At 43.9% G+C, this 17,335-nt stretch overlaps 1 protein-coding gene across 1 annotated transcript; it reads left to right on the top strand.

The window, feature by feature from the left end:
* LOC308332893 (uncharacterized protein) lies at positions 1 to 15,960 on the top strand. Its single transcript, XM_080789027.1, has 9 exons — positions 1 to 128; positions 3,031 to 3,124; positions 5,365 to 5,539; positions 6,967 to 7,176; positions 7,946 to 8,111; positions 8,589 to 8,789; positions 9,748 to 9,877; positions 10,618 to 10,874; positions 11,169 to 15,960. Exons 3-9 carry the CDS (start codon positions 5,414 to 5,416, stop codon positions 11,525 to 11,527), a joined length of 1,449 nt encoding a protein of 482 aa, XP_080645153.1. The 5' UTR covers positions 1 to 128; positions 3,031 to 3,124; positions 5,365 to 5,413; the 3' UTR covers positions 11,528 to 15,960.
* The last annotated feature ends 1,375 nt before the right edge of the window (positions 15,961 to 17,335 follow it).

Below are 17,335 nucleotides of genomic sequence, written 5' to 3'. Positions count from 1 at the left end.
GCAGACCGGGGGCAGCAGCTGATTTGCAACCCGCCGAAGCAGCGGCGGAGAGGGGGAGAAAATGTCGTAGCTCGGCAGACGCACTGTTCCAGGATCAGTCTCCCGTTTAAAGCAGGGGGGAAAAATAGGTGAGTCTACCATAGGACAGGACGGTGGAGTGGAGCTCTAGCGCTCCAGTTCTGTCGTGTGAAAACACGTCCAGAACTTCTATGAATGAACCCCCTTTTTTGTTATTTATGATATCACGGAGGTTTGGTTCGAGGCCTATACGTGGACATGGCGTGGTTGTTGTTGTTGTAAAGAAACCTCCGCCGCCATGATGTTTATTATAAACATGAAGAAGTGAATGATGATATTGTATCAGTGAGTGGTGGTTGGTGGGGTAAAGTAGGCTACTCACACGTAAAAGTATCAATGCTGCAATGTGGATCTGCGTTGAGTTTAGGCTTACTTGAGTAAATGGTGGCAAAAGTATATTGGTATCAATTCAAAACGTGTACTTATACCTACTACAAGCAGAAAGTACTCATTATGGTTATGCAGAATGTCCCATGATTTCACAACTTTTCGAATGTATTACAATCTTTTGAAAATGACTGTGTGCTAGCTAGACCGGCTATTTTCAAATGGCTGAATATTGTATGTAGGCTTTATAAAATGTTTGAGTGGCAGTGGCTAATGGCCACTACTAGTGATGTAAATAGGTTTTCAATGTAGCCTAATGGGTCCTGGCTGGGACGGCAGCTTATAGAGATGGGTCCCAGGGTCATTTTATGAGTCCTACTTCAACGAGTACAGACAGTACTGAGTACAGTACTGCATCCCAGGACCCCTGGAGCCTGGAGGGGGAGGGTGACATGATTGCGTCTAAGGATGCAGGCTATTTGCATCACTGTATGTTTTGTAATAATAATAATAATAATCAAAATCGTATAGTAACTAATGTTTTCAAATAATTGCACAGTGGAGTAAAACTACAATATTTGCCACTAAGATGTAGTGGAGTAGAAGAAAAATACTGAACATCCTAAGAATACCTCAATATTGTACTGACCCTGAGATCAGATTCTAAAAATGTCTTCTACATCCTGACAGTTCATTCTGACCTGAGATCAGATTCTAAAAATGTCTTCTACATCCTGACAGTTTTCATTCTGACCTGAGGTCAGATTCTAAAAATGTCTTCTACATCCTGACAGTTCATTCTGACCTGAGGTCAGATTCTAAAAATGTCTTCTACATCCTGACAGTTTTCATTCTGACCTGAGATCAGATTCTAAAAATGTCTTCTACATCCTGACAGTTATCATTCTGACCTCAGATTCTAAAAATGTCTTCTACATCCTGCTAACAGTTTTCATTCTGACCTGAGATCAGATTCTAAAAATGTCTTCTATTTCAGTCGCTCTTCGATTTTTCAGAAATTGCTAAAGCAAAACGTAATGCTAACACCAAAACTGGTTCCCGGCCCAAAATGGGTTAAGTACAGTGAGTAAATGCACTTATAGTTACTTTACACCAGAAGTGATGATATTTTCTGTATCATTATTATAGCAAAAGGCCGATGCACACTTCAAAAGGCTGGTGACGGGTGCGTAGGGCAATGGAGCATATTTATGAAAAAGGCTATCTTTGAAAGACAAAGAATAGGTCCCACACACTGTCAGACACACTGTCAGACACACTGACAGACACACTGTCAGAAACCAAAATGTTTCTCTTTATTAGGTGGTCGTTTCGGGGCTTAGACAGACTGTCTGTCCTGATGATCGTCTAAGAAGCGACCGAAACGTCAACCTACTAAGGGCCGATTCATACTCCTATTTTAGAGCCGAATAAAAGTCGGTTCGGCTCTGTAGAAGAGCCTACAATTTGACGTAATTTGAGGTTCGGGGGGGCGGGTACCGTCCTAAAGTCGGCTCTTCGGTGCTACTGAAAATTTCTGACGAGCCGAAATCATTTCGGCACTACAGCGCCGAAACAGGAGTATGAATCGGCCCTAAAGAGCAAATGGTTTTTGGCAAGTGGATACCCCTTTTTCATTTCATGTATTGTTTGTTACTGCAGCCATGTCGAGGTTTTCATGTTTCTGTTTGTGTCCTTTTGGGGTCGCTCTAATAAGTGTGTTCTTGTGTTGAGGGTTCTCAATTATGTGTCTTGGTTTGTATCTGTGTTCTGATAATTAAGCTTGTTGGTTACACCTGTTTGTGAGTGAGAGAGAGGGCAGAAGTCTCATTACACTGAAGGAGAGTGCACTGTGCAGATCACTGAGAGCGAGAGCTCTGTGCAGAAGGAAGAAAGCAAAGTAGACCAGAATAAGTAAAAGTAAACTAAGAGAAGTGAAGTGAACGAAGTAAAGTGAACTGTAAAATGTAAAGCAGAAGAAAGTTAAGTTAAGTACAAGAAATGAAGTAAAGTAAAATATAGAAAAGAAGAGAATTCAATTCAATTCAAACTTTATTCAAGACACTCAGAGTCCATAGGGCGGAGCACATAAAAGCTAAAAACACAAAAGTAAACAAACTATAAATAATATTCAAAGCACAAACAAACAGGGGGGACTTATCTCTGTACATAAAGGCTAGAACGCCAGTGGCTCCACACAGCTTATCATTGTCATTCATAGAAAGTGATTTAATTCCTCTGCTGTTTCCAAAGAGCTCAGGTTGGACCTATATACTCTAAGGGTTGGACACAGACACGGACCGAATGAGGCCACCATTTGCTTGTGCGTTTTTATTGAAGAAAAAGTTGCATAGTTTTGAGTTTGTAGTGAAACAAACTCTGTTCGTTGGAGCAGGTTTTAGTGGCAGTGTGACTGGCAGATCTACAAGCTCACACTTCGTCAAGTCTGCGTCGACGCACTGTGAGCTTGTATATCCGTTATTTTCGGTGTGACACCGAATGATGTACATACTGTAACACCACTGCAGTATGAAATACTAGGCATGGACGATAGGAAGGTTTCATGTCATCTTCATAAATATCTGTGGTATAATTAATTATCATTGTTCTGTTTATGTTTTCCAGATTTTGTCCGAAAAATAACTGGAATGTTGCCATGACGTGAACGCCAACAGAGAAGTGCAAATAGTGAAGAATTACACAAACCCTGAAATTGAAGGTTTTATTTTATTTTATTTTATTTCTCCTCTAACTTAACACCTAAAAGCTTAATCTACATACCGTAACTATTCGGTATATCAGGTTATTATATCAGGTTAACACTTAACAGTGGTGTTAAAGGTACTCTCATTTATTACGGACGGGAACCCCTTTTGGTGTATTTTTTGAAAAAAGGTGAAAATGTGGTGCAAATCTTTGAATATATATTCTTTCAGAGGGAACGTTTTTAACTCAAATAGTTGCTTCTGGGGGGGGGGTCCTTGGAACAACATATTTCCTGATGGGGGTCCGCGGCCAAATATGAAAAAGGTTGAGTACCACTGACATAGAAACATGGGTTTTTCAGAAAACTGTTAGGATTTAGAAGGCATTTGTAGAATCGTCGGACCAAAGCACTTCCCAACTGGCGTTAGCAGGAGTCAAACACACTCAACCCAGGAGGTATGGATTGAAAGTCTATCACCTAACGAGCCATGCTACGAGCTGGATGCTGGAATGATTTTCTATAATCTTTTTTGATTGATTGATTGATTTATTAACAGTTTGCAGAATTACAGTACATCGCAAGTACAACTCAATGCAAAAATATTAACAGCGAGTGGACGACACATATAAAGCGTTACACTTGTTTACAATAGGGCCCACCATTTACAATAATACACAACTATATAGTCAACATTATAACACACCCAAATCATGTAAAAGAAAAGGAAAAACCCTGCCCAGTATATCTCAGATTTAGCTGAGGGGTGATTTCACCCAACACCACTGCTCCTCCTTGTGGATAGAGGGAGGGCTGTCTTCAGGCTCATACACAGTCTGGATTTTCGGTGGTGAGGTGACCACCGAACTACACAACATGACGTCACAAGCCGCGGTGAAGAGCAAACCACCGCCACCGCTCCAGCCCTTCTCTCTGTTTTTACTCGCCACCGCTCAACGTTATTTCAGCTCCGGTCGTCACCTCACCACCGGAGCGGTGGTCACCTCACCACCGGAGCGGTGGTCACCTCGCCACCGAAAATCCAGACTATGAATAGGCCTTTACTGAGACAATGTAGTCCCTGAAGTAAGTGAGCCCAGTGTCCATGACATCAGAGACACTGGGCTCACTGCTAAAATCTAAAATATCTAAAACCACCATAGACCACTAAAACTTCCAAACGTCATTAACATATATATATTTTTTGCAAAAAGTCTGAAGTTTCTCCTTTTTAACCCATGCAGACCGGGCACCCATTTTGGTGTTGGCATCATGTTATGCTTTACCTATTGAAAAATAGCAGATCTACAAGCTCATATCGCGCCACCGAGTGGCGCGATATGAGCTTGTAGGTCTGCTATTTTTGAAAAATTCGAAGAACGACTGACATTTTTAGAATCTGATCTCAGGTCAGAATGGGTTAATCAGACCAGTGTGTGTCCAGTGGAAACCTCGTATGAATCTGATCTCAGGTCAGAATGGGTTAATCAGACCAGTGTGTGTCCAGTGGAAACCTCGTATGAATCTGATCTCAGGTCAGAATGGGTTAATCAGACCAGTGTGTGTCCAGTGGAAACCTCGTATGAATCTGATCTCAGGTCAGAATGGGTTAATCAGACCAGTGTGTGTCCAGTGGAAACCTCGTATGAATCTGATCTCAGGTCAGAATGGGTTAATCAGACCAGTGTGTGTCCCGTGGAAACCTCGTATGAATCTGATCTCAGGTCAGAATGGGTTAATCAGACCAGTGTGTGTCCCGTGGAAACCTCGTATGAATCTGATCTCAGGTCAGAATGGGTTAACCCATGCAGACCTGAGAAATTCCAAAAGAATGTCTTCGAAATCTTGACAGTTTTCTGAAAACCCTGTTTCTATGTCAGTGGTTCTCAAACCATTTCATGTCAAGGACCGCCGACCCCCATCTGAAAATATGTTGTTCCAGGGACCCCCACCCTCCCCCCAGAAGCAAAGATTTGAGTTAAAAACGTTCGCTCTGAAAGGATATATCATTCAAAGAATTGCGTCACATTTCCGTGATTTTCTTTTCCAAAAATAGCAGACCTACAAGCTCGTAGCGCGGCACTCGGTGCAGCGCTATGAGCTTGTAGATCTGCTATTTTTCCCAATAGCTAAAGCATAACATAATGCTTGAAACACCAAAGGGGGTTCCCGGCGCCCAGAATGGGTTAAAGTACGGTAACCGCACAACTTGAGTGAACGCTCATACTTGGTTTCTTCCTCTCCACCCCTGGCAGGTTGATCAAGCGTGTTGTGTCGGGGGGGGCGGACAGGACAGAGGACGACATGGAGCAGGCGAGCGGTCAGGTGCTGGGTGTGGACGCCCAGGGCAACATGCTGTTCAGGCTGGTCAAACCCGTCATGGGCATCTTTCACCACACCCAGCAGGATCAAAGCAACAGCATGGGACAGGTAAGGAAAGGAAAGGTTTATACCCAGGGTAACTGGACTAAGGAAAGGAAAGGTACTATGTTTACCCAGGGTAACTTACTGGACTAAGCTCAAGAACTTGTTTAATTACAGCCAGGCCCTGCTCATAGAACATTTCATGGTAGGGGTTCAATGCCTTGTCCAATAAGGCCACTTCAGCGGTGGTAATTTTAACGTGCCGGTCCGGGGATACGAACTATAGCGACCTTTCCGATATCAAGGCCGCTCCGCAAACCGTTCGGCCACCACCGCTGCCTCATGGTGGGCAGTCACTGCGCAGGGAGGGATATTCAAACCACTGTTGATTTCAGTCGACTATAAAACTTAATACGAGAAATGTTCGTCGACTACCTTTTTATTTCACTGACGAAAACTAAATGGAAACGAAATGAAAACTATATAAGCTATGATGACTAAAGCTAACTAAATATATCGACAATTTTGTCAATATATAAAAAAACTAGACTAAAATGTTAGGGAGGGACTAGTGGACAAAAGATCCAGTGTAAGTCATTTTACACTTGCCAGTGTAAAATTAGGCATTACGAGGCAATAGCAGACCTACAAGCTCGTAGCGCGCCACTCGGTGGCGCGCTACGAGCTTGTAGATCTGCTATTTTTCAATAGCTAAAGCATGACATGATGCCGACACCAAAATGGGTTCCCGGTCAGAATGGGTTAACTTGTTGTGTTTTAGTGTAAAATTGACGCCCTACTTGATCATACTGCAACACCACAGAAGTATAACAATATATAATGTAATAAAATAATAGAATATATATAAAATATATAAAGTATAACAAACAAAGAAGTATCCTCGAAGCGGTTTTCCACCCGATAAGAGACAATCAATCAATACATATATCATATTATTGATTAAACCGGCACATGTTGGATGAACTCTAGAGACAATCAATATATCATATTGATTAAAACACATTTAGTGCCCGAAGTGCTTCAAAATAGGAGCTCTGGGGTGCCGGAGTTGTCTGATCGCTTTTACTCTGAAAGCCATGAACCGGAAACACTTTCTTAACCCATTCTGACCGGGCACCCATTTTGGTGTTAGCATCATGTTATGCTTTAGCTATTGAAAAATAGCAGATCTACAAGCTCATAGCGCGCCACCGAGTGGCGCGATACGAGCTTGTAGGTCTGCTATTTTTGAAAAATTCGAAGAACGACTGACATTTTTAGAATCTGATCTCAGGTCAGAATGGCTTCATCAGACCAGTGTGTGTCCAGTGGAAACCTCGTATGAATCTGATCTCAGGTCAGAATGGGTTAACAAAGTTGACTTTACAAAGTGACTCTCGGTTCTAATCCTTATGAGTACAGGTGCGTCCTATCATGAACTGAAACGGTTAAACCACCGGCACATGTTGGATGAACTCTTGCGCCCCCTACAGGTGGGCATGACGCTGCAGGGGATGGCTGACAACACCATGGTACAGGTACAACAACACCATGGGCAGCAACAAGTACACGACCTACACGGAGGACACCACGGACAGCAGGTACAGGAGCAGATGACGGGGTCGGAGGTCATGACCCAGACTCACCATCATGTCCAGAGCCACATGCAGCAGCAGCCTCACATGGAGACACACATCATGCAGGTAACGGAGAGTCCTGTTACTGAGCAAATGTACAGTATAATATAGAGCTGGGACTCGTATAAAAAAAAATATTTTAATTAATCAGAGGCTTTGCAGTTAATGAATCTAGATTAATCGCATTTTAATCGCATATCAATATTCAACCTGAGAACAGCGAGAAACCTTTTTTTTTTTAATGTTTTTTGGTATCCCAGTGAATCAATGAATAGTGACTACAGGATACCACTCATTTTCAACATTTTACTGTCATTAATATACCTGTTGTGGAAATAATAATAAAAAGTCACCCCATTCTGTGTTGCCTAGAACTGGAGGTCTGAAAAATAATTAGTAACAGTAACAAGTACATCTCAGTGACATCACAAAGCTGTACTTACTTCATATCGTTACTGTTTACCTTTACCTTCCACGCGCTACGTCCAACCAGGGAAACTCCCCCCTGTCAGGTGTAAAGGAGCAACTTGGACACTCAGGCATGAAGGAAGCATGAGTTCAAGTCCGTTGCTCTCCCCGTGTCCCCCATATATGGGGACTAGGTTGGCGGAGGGTGTGTAGAGCCCAGGATCACATTAGATGATTGACACAGGGGTGAAAAATGGGTTACAAAATCGTGGGATAAAAAATATATTAGAAAAAAAAAAGTTCTGCACCCGGTCGGCCTGCCCTATAAAACATCATCGTTAACAACATTTCTAAGCCTCGATATTGATTTGTTTTTCTGCTTTATTCCATGTGATGGCGCTGCCGACCCCTCCCTCCCTCCATGCAGGTGTCTGACCCGGGGGCAGGGCAGCAGAGCGCAGACGCCATGGGGGACGAGGGGGACATGATGATGTCGTCCTCCCTGAGCCCACAGGGAGAACAGCACGTCACACACATGCCCTTCGCTGAGGTGTCGTCGCTGTTGGACCCCAACATGAAGGGCTCCAAGGCTCGTAAGTACTGTTGGACCCCAACATGAAGGGCTCCAAGGCTCGTAAGTGTTTGAGGGCCGTCAGCCAGCCAGCCAGCCAGCCAGGCAGTCAGTCAGTCAGTCAGTCAGTCAGTCAGTCAGTTTTGTGGCTATATGCAGGGCTTAAACTATAAAGCTAAAAAAAAATCCCAAGACTGAAGAAGATTTTTTTGCAAATCTGCACTGATCTCATTTCGACGTCAGGCCTAAATGGGTTATTTGATTTAACCTCCACATCGCCCCCATCTGTACGGGAAACCCTTTTGGTGTTTTAACTATTGAAAAATAGCAGATCTACAAACTTTTTTTTTAAATAGTGAAAATGCGGCACAAATCTTTGAACCATATATTCTTTCGGAAGACTTTTTTTTAAATTATTTCGACGTCAGGCCTAAATGCTAAATGGGTTAATTGATTTAACCTCCCCATCCCCCCCATCCCCCCCTCCCCCCTCCCGTAGGGAAGTACCTGATCTCGTACGAGGAGATAAAGCGGCGTCTGCAGAGCCCAGAGAAGATGTCCCTGCGCTCGCTGGCCGCCTACACGCGCGTCAGCCGCGGTCCGGCCAGCAAGAAGAGCCTCCTGGAGTCTCTGAACGTCCTGGGCCTGACCCCCAGCACCACCACGGCTGTGTCCTCCTCCTTCTCCAAGCTCACTGAAGGTACACGCACACACACACACACACACACACACACACACACACACACACACACACACACACACACACACACACACACACACACAGCGGAGGGGAGGGGAGGGGCAGCAACACCGCCGGGTAATCTCCACGCTCACGCTGAGACCAAACGGTGTCCGGATCTTGCTTTCGTGAGCAATGGTGTACGAGATTGGTAATACGTTGGTCAAATCATGACATTGTTATCTGGGGGAAATAAATAAATCTTCGTCGTTGTCCCACACAATTCTAGCCTAGCTAAAGGTAAAATCCACCCGCCGCTTATGGCTGAAACAATTTAATTATTAAAGGTCATTACACACTGGCGAATTAGCGACGCGATGCGAATAAGCGATCTGAAAATGCTAAATATTGCATGTTGCAGTTCGCCTGCGAATCTCTGCAAAATACGACACCAGAGCGAACAAATAAAGAGCGAAAACGGTCGCATTTTCGCACATTTGCCACTGATGTGGAAGCTTCCATGGACTTCAATTTTTTTTTTTTAAATGCGAATTATTCGCACGACTATATCGCGTCGCCAATTCGCCAGTGTGTAATGACCTTTACTGTTGATGATTGATCATGCTGAAAGGTTGAAACAAGATGCAGAAACAATGTAATGTGTTCGTTGTGAACTGAAAGCAGCGCACCACTGTGTTTATTAGCAAACTGTAAATAAAGTACTGTATTGTGTTCATATAGGAGACACCAAGGCGCTGTGTGCGGACATTAAAGGACTTTTATATTGTATTGTGTTCATAGGAGACACCAAGGCGCTGTGTGCGGACATGAAGGACTTTTATATTGTATTGTGTTCATAGGAGACACAAAGGCGCTGTGTGCGGACATTAAAGGACTTTTATATTGTATTGTGTTCATAGGAGACACGAAGGCGCTGTGTGCGGACATGAAGGACTTTTATATTGTATTGTGTTCATAGGAGACACGAAGGCGCTGTGTGCGGACATGAAGGACTTCGCTCAGGACTACGTGGACTACGGCAGCATGGCCAAGCATCTCATCCCAGAGACCAACACGGTCCAGCACTGGTCCAAGATCATTGAGACCAAGTATGTCTGTGTGTCTGTTATACGTTACTATTCCATTTAACACGCACAATAAATTATTATAGTGGAAAATAATGGAGCAAAACGTGCAAAAATGCAATTCTGAGGTCACCCAGACGTCAGTCAGAAAGGGTTTCCACGTCTGAAATCAAACATTCGGTGGTGTGTAGGATGATATCCTGAAAGTTTCATGCTTTAGTCATAAAGCCTTACCAATACACTGTATTATACAATATATCACAATACCTTCCATATATGAGCTTAACCGCCTCACTATATAGTCCTGTTGCTTGTCTTATATTTTGGCCAAAACCCAAATTCACCACCTTTTATGCAGCTAATCCATTCTGGACACCGTTTTAAGGCATTATGTTATACTTGAGAAATACTGTAGCAGATCTACAAGGAGCTTGTACATCTGCTTTTTTTTTTCAATCGTGAACATGTCTTTGAATATATAATATTCTTTCAGAAATTCAGAGCGAACATTTTTAACTCAAATATTTGCTTCTGGGGGGGGGGGGGGGGTCCCTGGAACTACATATTTTGAGATTGGGATCCACGGCCAATTACAATTAATTCTGGGGGACCGTGACATGAAATTGTGTGAGAATCACTGATACAGAGACATAGGTTTTTTTCTTCAGAAAACTGTCATGATTTAGAAGACTGTCTCCGCCCCGGTCTAAAATACTGTGTGTGTGCGTGTGTGTGTGCGTGTGTGTGCGCGCGTCCCACCATAGGAACCACCTGGAGGACATGAGGAAGTGCTTCCGGGACCCGGGGAACAGCGGGGCGTTCCACAACGTGACCCACGGGCTGGGCCTGGGCATGCTGGACGTGGCTCTGGACATGGTGGGCCTGGTGATCGACCGGCAGATCCGCATCCTGTCGGGCCAGGCCGCCTCCGACCCGACCGACTCGGGCCCGCCCATGAGGCGCGTGCGCAGGCGCCACCGCAAGCCACGCCCCTACGGGGGCGGGGGCGGAGACAACGGCGGTAGGATAATGTCTCCGTTGTTATTACATAATAATCCCTATGTAGTCTAATGATCGCGATCACTTGAGATAATCTAATCACAATTTCTTTTGCCATTTTTACAAATTGCAGCATTTAACTGTAGAAAACAGAAGAAGAAATGATTATTACAGATTCTTTCAGAGCGAATGTTTTGAACTCAAATCTTTGCTCAGGCCTAAATGGGTTAAATCGTTATAATGGCAAATTATACTTGTGTGACAATTAATGGTAAAAAAAACCCCAACGTATATTATATTGTTTTAATGGTGACAGCCCTGGACGGCGGCGTTGGTGACATGAAGCTGCACAGAACGACCTCCGGAGGCGGCATGGGCATGGCCGTCGGCGCCAAGACCAAGGTTATAGGCGGGCGTGGCCGAGGGGGGAAGAACCAGAAGAAGAAGGCGCGGCTGGACGGCGCGGGAGCGGACGGAAACAGATCCACCGCGGCCATCGCGGCGGGATTGGCGGCGGTCGGAGGAGGAGGAGTCGGAGGACCGTCCCAGATGATGACCACGATGACGAATGTGACGCACAGCAAGGCGGAGGAGGAGGAGACGATGGAGAACAGCGTGCTGACGCTGGTGTCTGTCGGCTACGAGGCCATCTCCACCGGCCTGGGGGATACATAGCATAGCACTGGCCTCAGACAGGCCAACGTCAATAATTACACGGTATACGGTAGTCAGGGAATATTATCAGTATTAATGTCAAATCTGGGAATACATTTCTTACCAAGAGTTCTCGTCACCAATGTGTTTTGTAAAGGTGTCTAGTACTAACATATGCCACGTTGGTTTATATTCAACCACCCCAATGTTCATGTTTTAGGTTGTCATTAGAGGAAGTAAAAGATGAGTGTTATTTTATTTATTTTTTGTTAATTTGCTGCATTCTTTAGTTTTTAGCGATTTTTAGCTATTTTTAACGGGCGGTGGCATTCGAACATGGGGAAGTTTTGACAGCTGCTGAAAGTCGGGGTACGTACCATCCACAGCCAATATAATATGGCAAAATGTTCTAAATTTCATTATGCTTTAAAATAGCATGTGACGTGTCAACCTAGGGGGGTTTTCATCATTCTGAATCCATTGCCTTAGTTTTTGCACACATTGGTGAAGAGAATTCTCGGTAAGAAATGTATTCCCAGATTGTGTTAATATCCCCTGACTAACGGCACAAGTGCATGTGTTGGTTTTCCGACGTACTAACTAGTTCCGACAGGCATTACTCCGACACACTAAACCCCCACTGTTGATTTTATCGACTAAAACTATGGCGAAAAATGTTCGTTGACTACGTCTTTAGTTTCCACTGGCGGAAACTAAATAAAAACTAAGCTATGATGATTATAAAACTAAGATATATATATATATATTGAGAATTTCGTCAACAAATAAAAACTAGACTAAAATGTTAGGAAGCGACTAGTGGACAAGAGATCCAGTATGAGTCATTTTACAATCGGTTGCGTGCTGAAAATAGACGATCTACAAGCTCACACCGTGTCGCAGCGCGACGCGTTGTGAGCTTGTAGATCGACCATTTTCAGCAGGTGTAAAAACAGTCATTATTACGACGGCATCGACGGCCCACGCATATTAGTCGACTGAAACTAAATGAAAACAATTCAAGAGACTATGACTAAAAACTAAAATCAAAATGTTCTGCCAAAAACACAACACAACACTGCCTCAAAACCCTAACCTAATGCTGACCTCACAGGGAAGCCACGCGCGTGTCTTAACCGGCAACGCATGTCGGGGATGCCACGGAAGAGTCTTCTTAACCATGCAGCCACGCATCTGTCGGACTAATGCCTGACGGGACTGTCGGTACGTCAGACACAACGTATGCACCCCACATAGCACTGGCCTCTGTCTCACTGTAGAGTGCTCTGCTACAGGCTAGCATCAATGATAACATGGTCTCTCTGTAGAACGCTCTGCTACAGGCTAGCATCAATGATAACATGGTCTCTCTCTGTAGAACGCTCTGCTACAGGCTAGCATCAATGATAACATGGTCTCTCTGTAGAACGCTCTGCTACAGGCTAGCATCAATGATAACATGGTCTCTCTGTATAGAGCGCTCTGCTACAGGCTAGCATCAACGATAACATGGTCTCTCTCTGTAGAACGCTCTGCTACAGGCTGCTACATTTTCGGGGTTCATGGTATTGTCAAAAGTAGTCCCAACTCCAATATAGTTTCCAAAAGTTGTTTTAAAAAAAAAAAAAAAAAAAAAAAAGTCAAATAGCCAGATCTACAAGCTCACAGTGGCACAAACCAGGCACATTGTCAGCTTGTTGTAGATCGCTATATATTAGATAGATTGCTATTCATTGGACAAGAAGTATGCTTTAGTGGAAAACGCGAGTGTGTCATGTGTGTTGTTTGTGTGTGTGTGTGTGTGTGTTTGTGTGTGTGCGCTGTGCTCACGTGCACATTTGGCAACCAAGATATACGTAGATCTTCGGGATCTGGCTTTAGATTTAGCGTAGGATACATGTACTGTATGTGACTGCAAAGACCAAACCCTGAAGTGGGTGAGACGGGGCAGACGTCCAATGCACAGATTGTTTAGGCGGAAGGAAGGAAGGAAGGAAGGAAGGAAGGAAGGAAGGAAGTGTGTGTGTGCGCGTGGAGAGCAAGGGGCCAGCTAGGCACTCCAATGTTGAAGCGCTGGTCCCTAGTGGTAAGAGGAAGGACTGCAGGCGGACCCGTGGATTCTTGACGAGGAAACCCCGTGCAACCGAGCGCTCAATGTTAAAGCCCAGCTGCACTTCCGCACTTCTTGACTTCCGGACACCAAATTTTGGTGTCCAAATGCTGATATCAGCGAAAAAATGCGGAAATAGACGGTACTTCCGGCAGCCTTCCGGGTGCTTCAAAACGCCACTGAGCAACTTCCACTGACATGAATAGTGGAGGGGGCGGAGCTTCGCGCCAGTTTAGTCTCTATCCTTTTAATACTCTATGGTGGAGAGAGACTACAGTGTGCTCAACGCAGCCGAGCCCTTTGTGACCGCTGGAACTTTTACAATGACAGACTCTTGGGTCATTTAGTGGTTCTAATAGAGAGGCCACATGTTCAAAAAGAGACTGACGGAAGAGTTGAGTTGGCCCGTTCAGAACCCCATGTGTGAATGGAGGATGTGATATTCTACTAAATGTTCTACAAAGGTTCTACAAAATCTTGACAGTTTTGTTCTGAAAAACTCTGTTTCTATGTCAGTCGTCATTTTCGTGTCAAGGACCCCCAAAAATATGTGTAATTGGTCGCCGACCCCCATCTGAAAATATGTTGTTCCAGGGACCCCCCATCTGAAAATATGTTGTTCCAGGGACCCCCATCTGAAAATATGTTGTTCCAGGGACCCCCCATCTGAAAATATGTTGTTCCAGGGACCCCCATCTGAAAATATGTAGTTCCAGGGACCCCCATCTGAAAATATGTTGTTCCAGGGACCCCCCATCTGAAAATATGTAGTTCCAGGGACCCCCATCTGAAAATATGTTGTTCCAGGGACCCCCCATCTGAAAAGATGTTGTTCCAGGGACCCCCATCTGAAAATATGTAGTTCCAGGGACCCCCATCTGAAAATATGTTGTTCCAGGGACCCCCCATCTGAAAATATGTAGTTCCAGGGACCCCCCCATCTGAAAATATGTAGTTCCAGGGACCCCCCATCTGACAATATGTTGTTCCAGGGACCCCCATCTGAAAATATGTTGTTCCAGGGACCCCCATCTGAAAATATGTTGTTCCAGGGACCCCCATCTGAAAATATGTTGTTCCAGGGAACCCCATCTGAAAATATGTTGTTCCAGGGACCCCCATCTGAAAATATGTAGTTCCAGGGACCCCCCATCTGAAAATATGTTGTTCCAGGGACCCCCATCTGAAAATATGTTGTTCCAGGGACCCCCCATCTGAAAATATGTAGTTCCAGGGACCCCCCATCTGAAAATATGTTGTTCCAGGGACCCCCCATCTGAATATATGTTGTTCCCAGGAGCCCTCCCATCTGAAAATATCTTGTTCCAGGGACCCCCATCTGAAAATATGTTGTTCCAGGGACCTCCCCCAGAAGCAAAGATTTGAGTTGAAACAAACCTGTGAACTGGCGCCCTCTACTGACGGTGACGTGAGTGCTCTATATATCTATATCGTTGCTGTCGGGCTCATAATCTCACTTTTTGTGAGTTTTTCTTTTGTAAATTAACTTTAGTGGTTTTCAACCTTTTTCATGTCGAGGCCCATTATTTATTCTGCATTATCCCATTCTGACCTGAGATCAGATTCATACGAGGTTTCCACTGGGACACACACTGGTCTGATTAACCCCATTCTGACCTGAGATCAGATTCTAAAAATGTCAGTCACTCTTCGATTTTTCGAAAATAGCAGACCTACAAGCTCGTAGCGCGCCACTCGGTGGCGCGCTATGAGCTTGTAGATCTGCTAATTTTTCAATAGCTAAAGCATAACATGATGCTATAACGCCAAAATGGGTTCCCGGTCAGAATGGGTTAAATTAAGTTATGCAGATGTATAGGAAGGAAAAAAAAGAAAAGTTTGCTCTGAAAGAATTTATATACAAAGATTTGTGCCGCATTTTTTATGATTTTTCAAAAAATAGCAGAGCTCGTGGCGCGCTATGTCGGAGCAACATTCAACGTGTGGCTGCATTTCCTTCAGTTATACCTTCAGTAAGACTTACTTTCATTATTATTCTTTTAGTTGACTTTAGTTGAATAGTTGACTGTTGGCTTTGATGTTTTATAATTGGTCATTATTTTCTGTTATTGATTGTGGAAGAAGTAGGGAGTCCAAAAGTAAAGTATTAATGTTTCGGGCAGAAGTCTTGTTTGTCCAACCTTGTTTTCAGGAAATGGAAAAGAACATAATGTTTCCGATGGATCCAGTATAGTTCTTATTTAGTCACAATTAATTAAGCTCTTGTTTTCATTAGTACAATATTTATAAAACTGGACCACTTCAACCCATTTAGACCTGAGGACGGCTGACAGTTTTCTGAAAAACACGTGTTTCTATATTATTATCAGTGGTGCTCAAACTATTTCATGTCAAGGACCCCCAGAATGATCTGTATGTGGCAGCCGACCCCCATCTGAAAATATGTTGTTCCACGGACCCCCAGAAGCTAATGTTTGAGTTAAAAACGTTTGCTCTGAAAGGATATAATATTCAAAGATTTGCGCGACATGGAAAATGCGGCACAAATCTTTGAATATATATTCTTTCAGAAGCCTTTTTTATTTTATTTTATTTTACGTCAGGCCTAAATGGAATACCAAAAGGGGTTCCCAGTTCCCACCCAGAATGGGTTAAAGTAAACTTTACATGAATGGGTTGTTGTGAGCTAATCTTGTAGTAGATTGTTTAGCGTGACCTTGTTGATCAAACGTTGATCAAAATTACAATTCTACTACATTCTCTAATTGTGTAGACTAAATTCAATTAAAACACCACTTCACCACTTTTCAATGCATCTTCATATTGTGTGAGGTCCTCACAAATAATCATGATAAAATGGCACCATTTTTTTCTACTCAGTCTGTGTCTCATAGGAGTGCTGTGGGCAGTTCAGAAACCAGTCTGTGTCTCATAGGAGTGCTGTGGGCAGTTCAGAAACCAGTCTGTGTCTCATAGGAGTGCTGTGGGCAGTTCAGAAACCAGTCTGTGTCTCCTAGGAGGGCTGTGGGCAGTTCAGAAACCATCGTTCTCACGATAAAGTAAGTAATAAGTACAAATAAATCTGCTTAATGATGTTATCACTGGTGGACGGGTTTCTGAACTGCCCACAGCCCTCCTATGAGACACAGACTCAGTAGAAAACAATTGTGCCAATTTTTCATGATTATTAGTGAGGATCTGCTATTTTCAAAAATAGCAGACCTACAGTACAAGCTTGTAGATCTGCTATTTTCCAATAGCTATAAAGTATTTACATAATCCTCAAAACAGCAAACGGTGTTCCCGTTCAGAATGGGTTGAAACAGGTACCCATTCTGCCAGGTATGGTGCCCAGAGAAGGAAGGCCTTTTCAAACGGACTGGAAGGTTGGCGTGATGGAGTCTAGAAAAGCTGAAACACTTTGTGGGGGATCTTCTTTAACCCATTCTGACCTGAGATCAGATTCATACGAGGTTTCCACGGGACACACACTGGTCTGATTAACCCATTCTGACCTGAGATCAGATTCTAAAAATGTCAGTCGTTCTTCGAATTTTTCAAAAATAGCAGACCTACAAGCTCGTATCGCGCCACTCGGTGGCGCGATATGAGCTTGTAGATCTGCTATTTTTCAATAGCTAAAGCATAACATGATGCCAACACCAAAATGGGTGCCCGGTCAGAATGGGTTAATTCGGACAGTTCTCACGGGCTGAGTCGTCGGTCCTAAATCCCGT

The sequence above is a fragment of the Protomyctophum bolini genome, assembly GCF_963924005.1.
Source record: "Protomyctophum bolini genome assembly, chromosome: 18".
Lineage (NCBI taxonomy): Eukaryota > Metazoa > Chordata > Actinopteri > Myctophiformes > Myctophidae > Protomyctophum > Protomyctophum bolini.
This window is presented reverse-complemented; position numbering and strand designations above follow the sequence as displayed.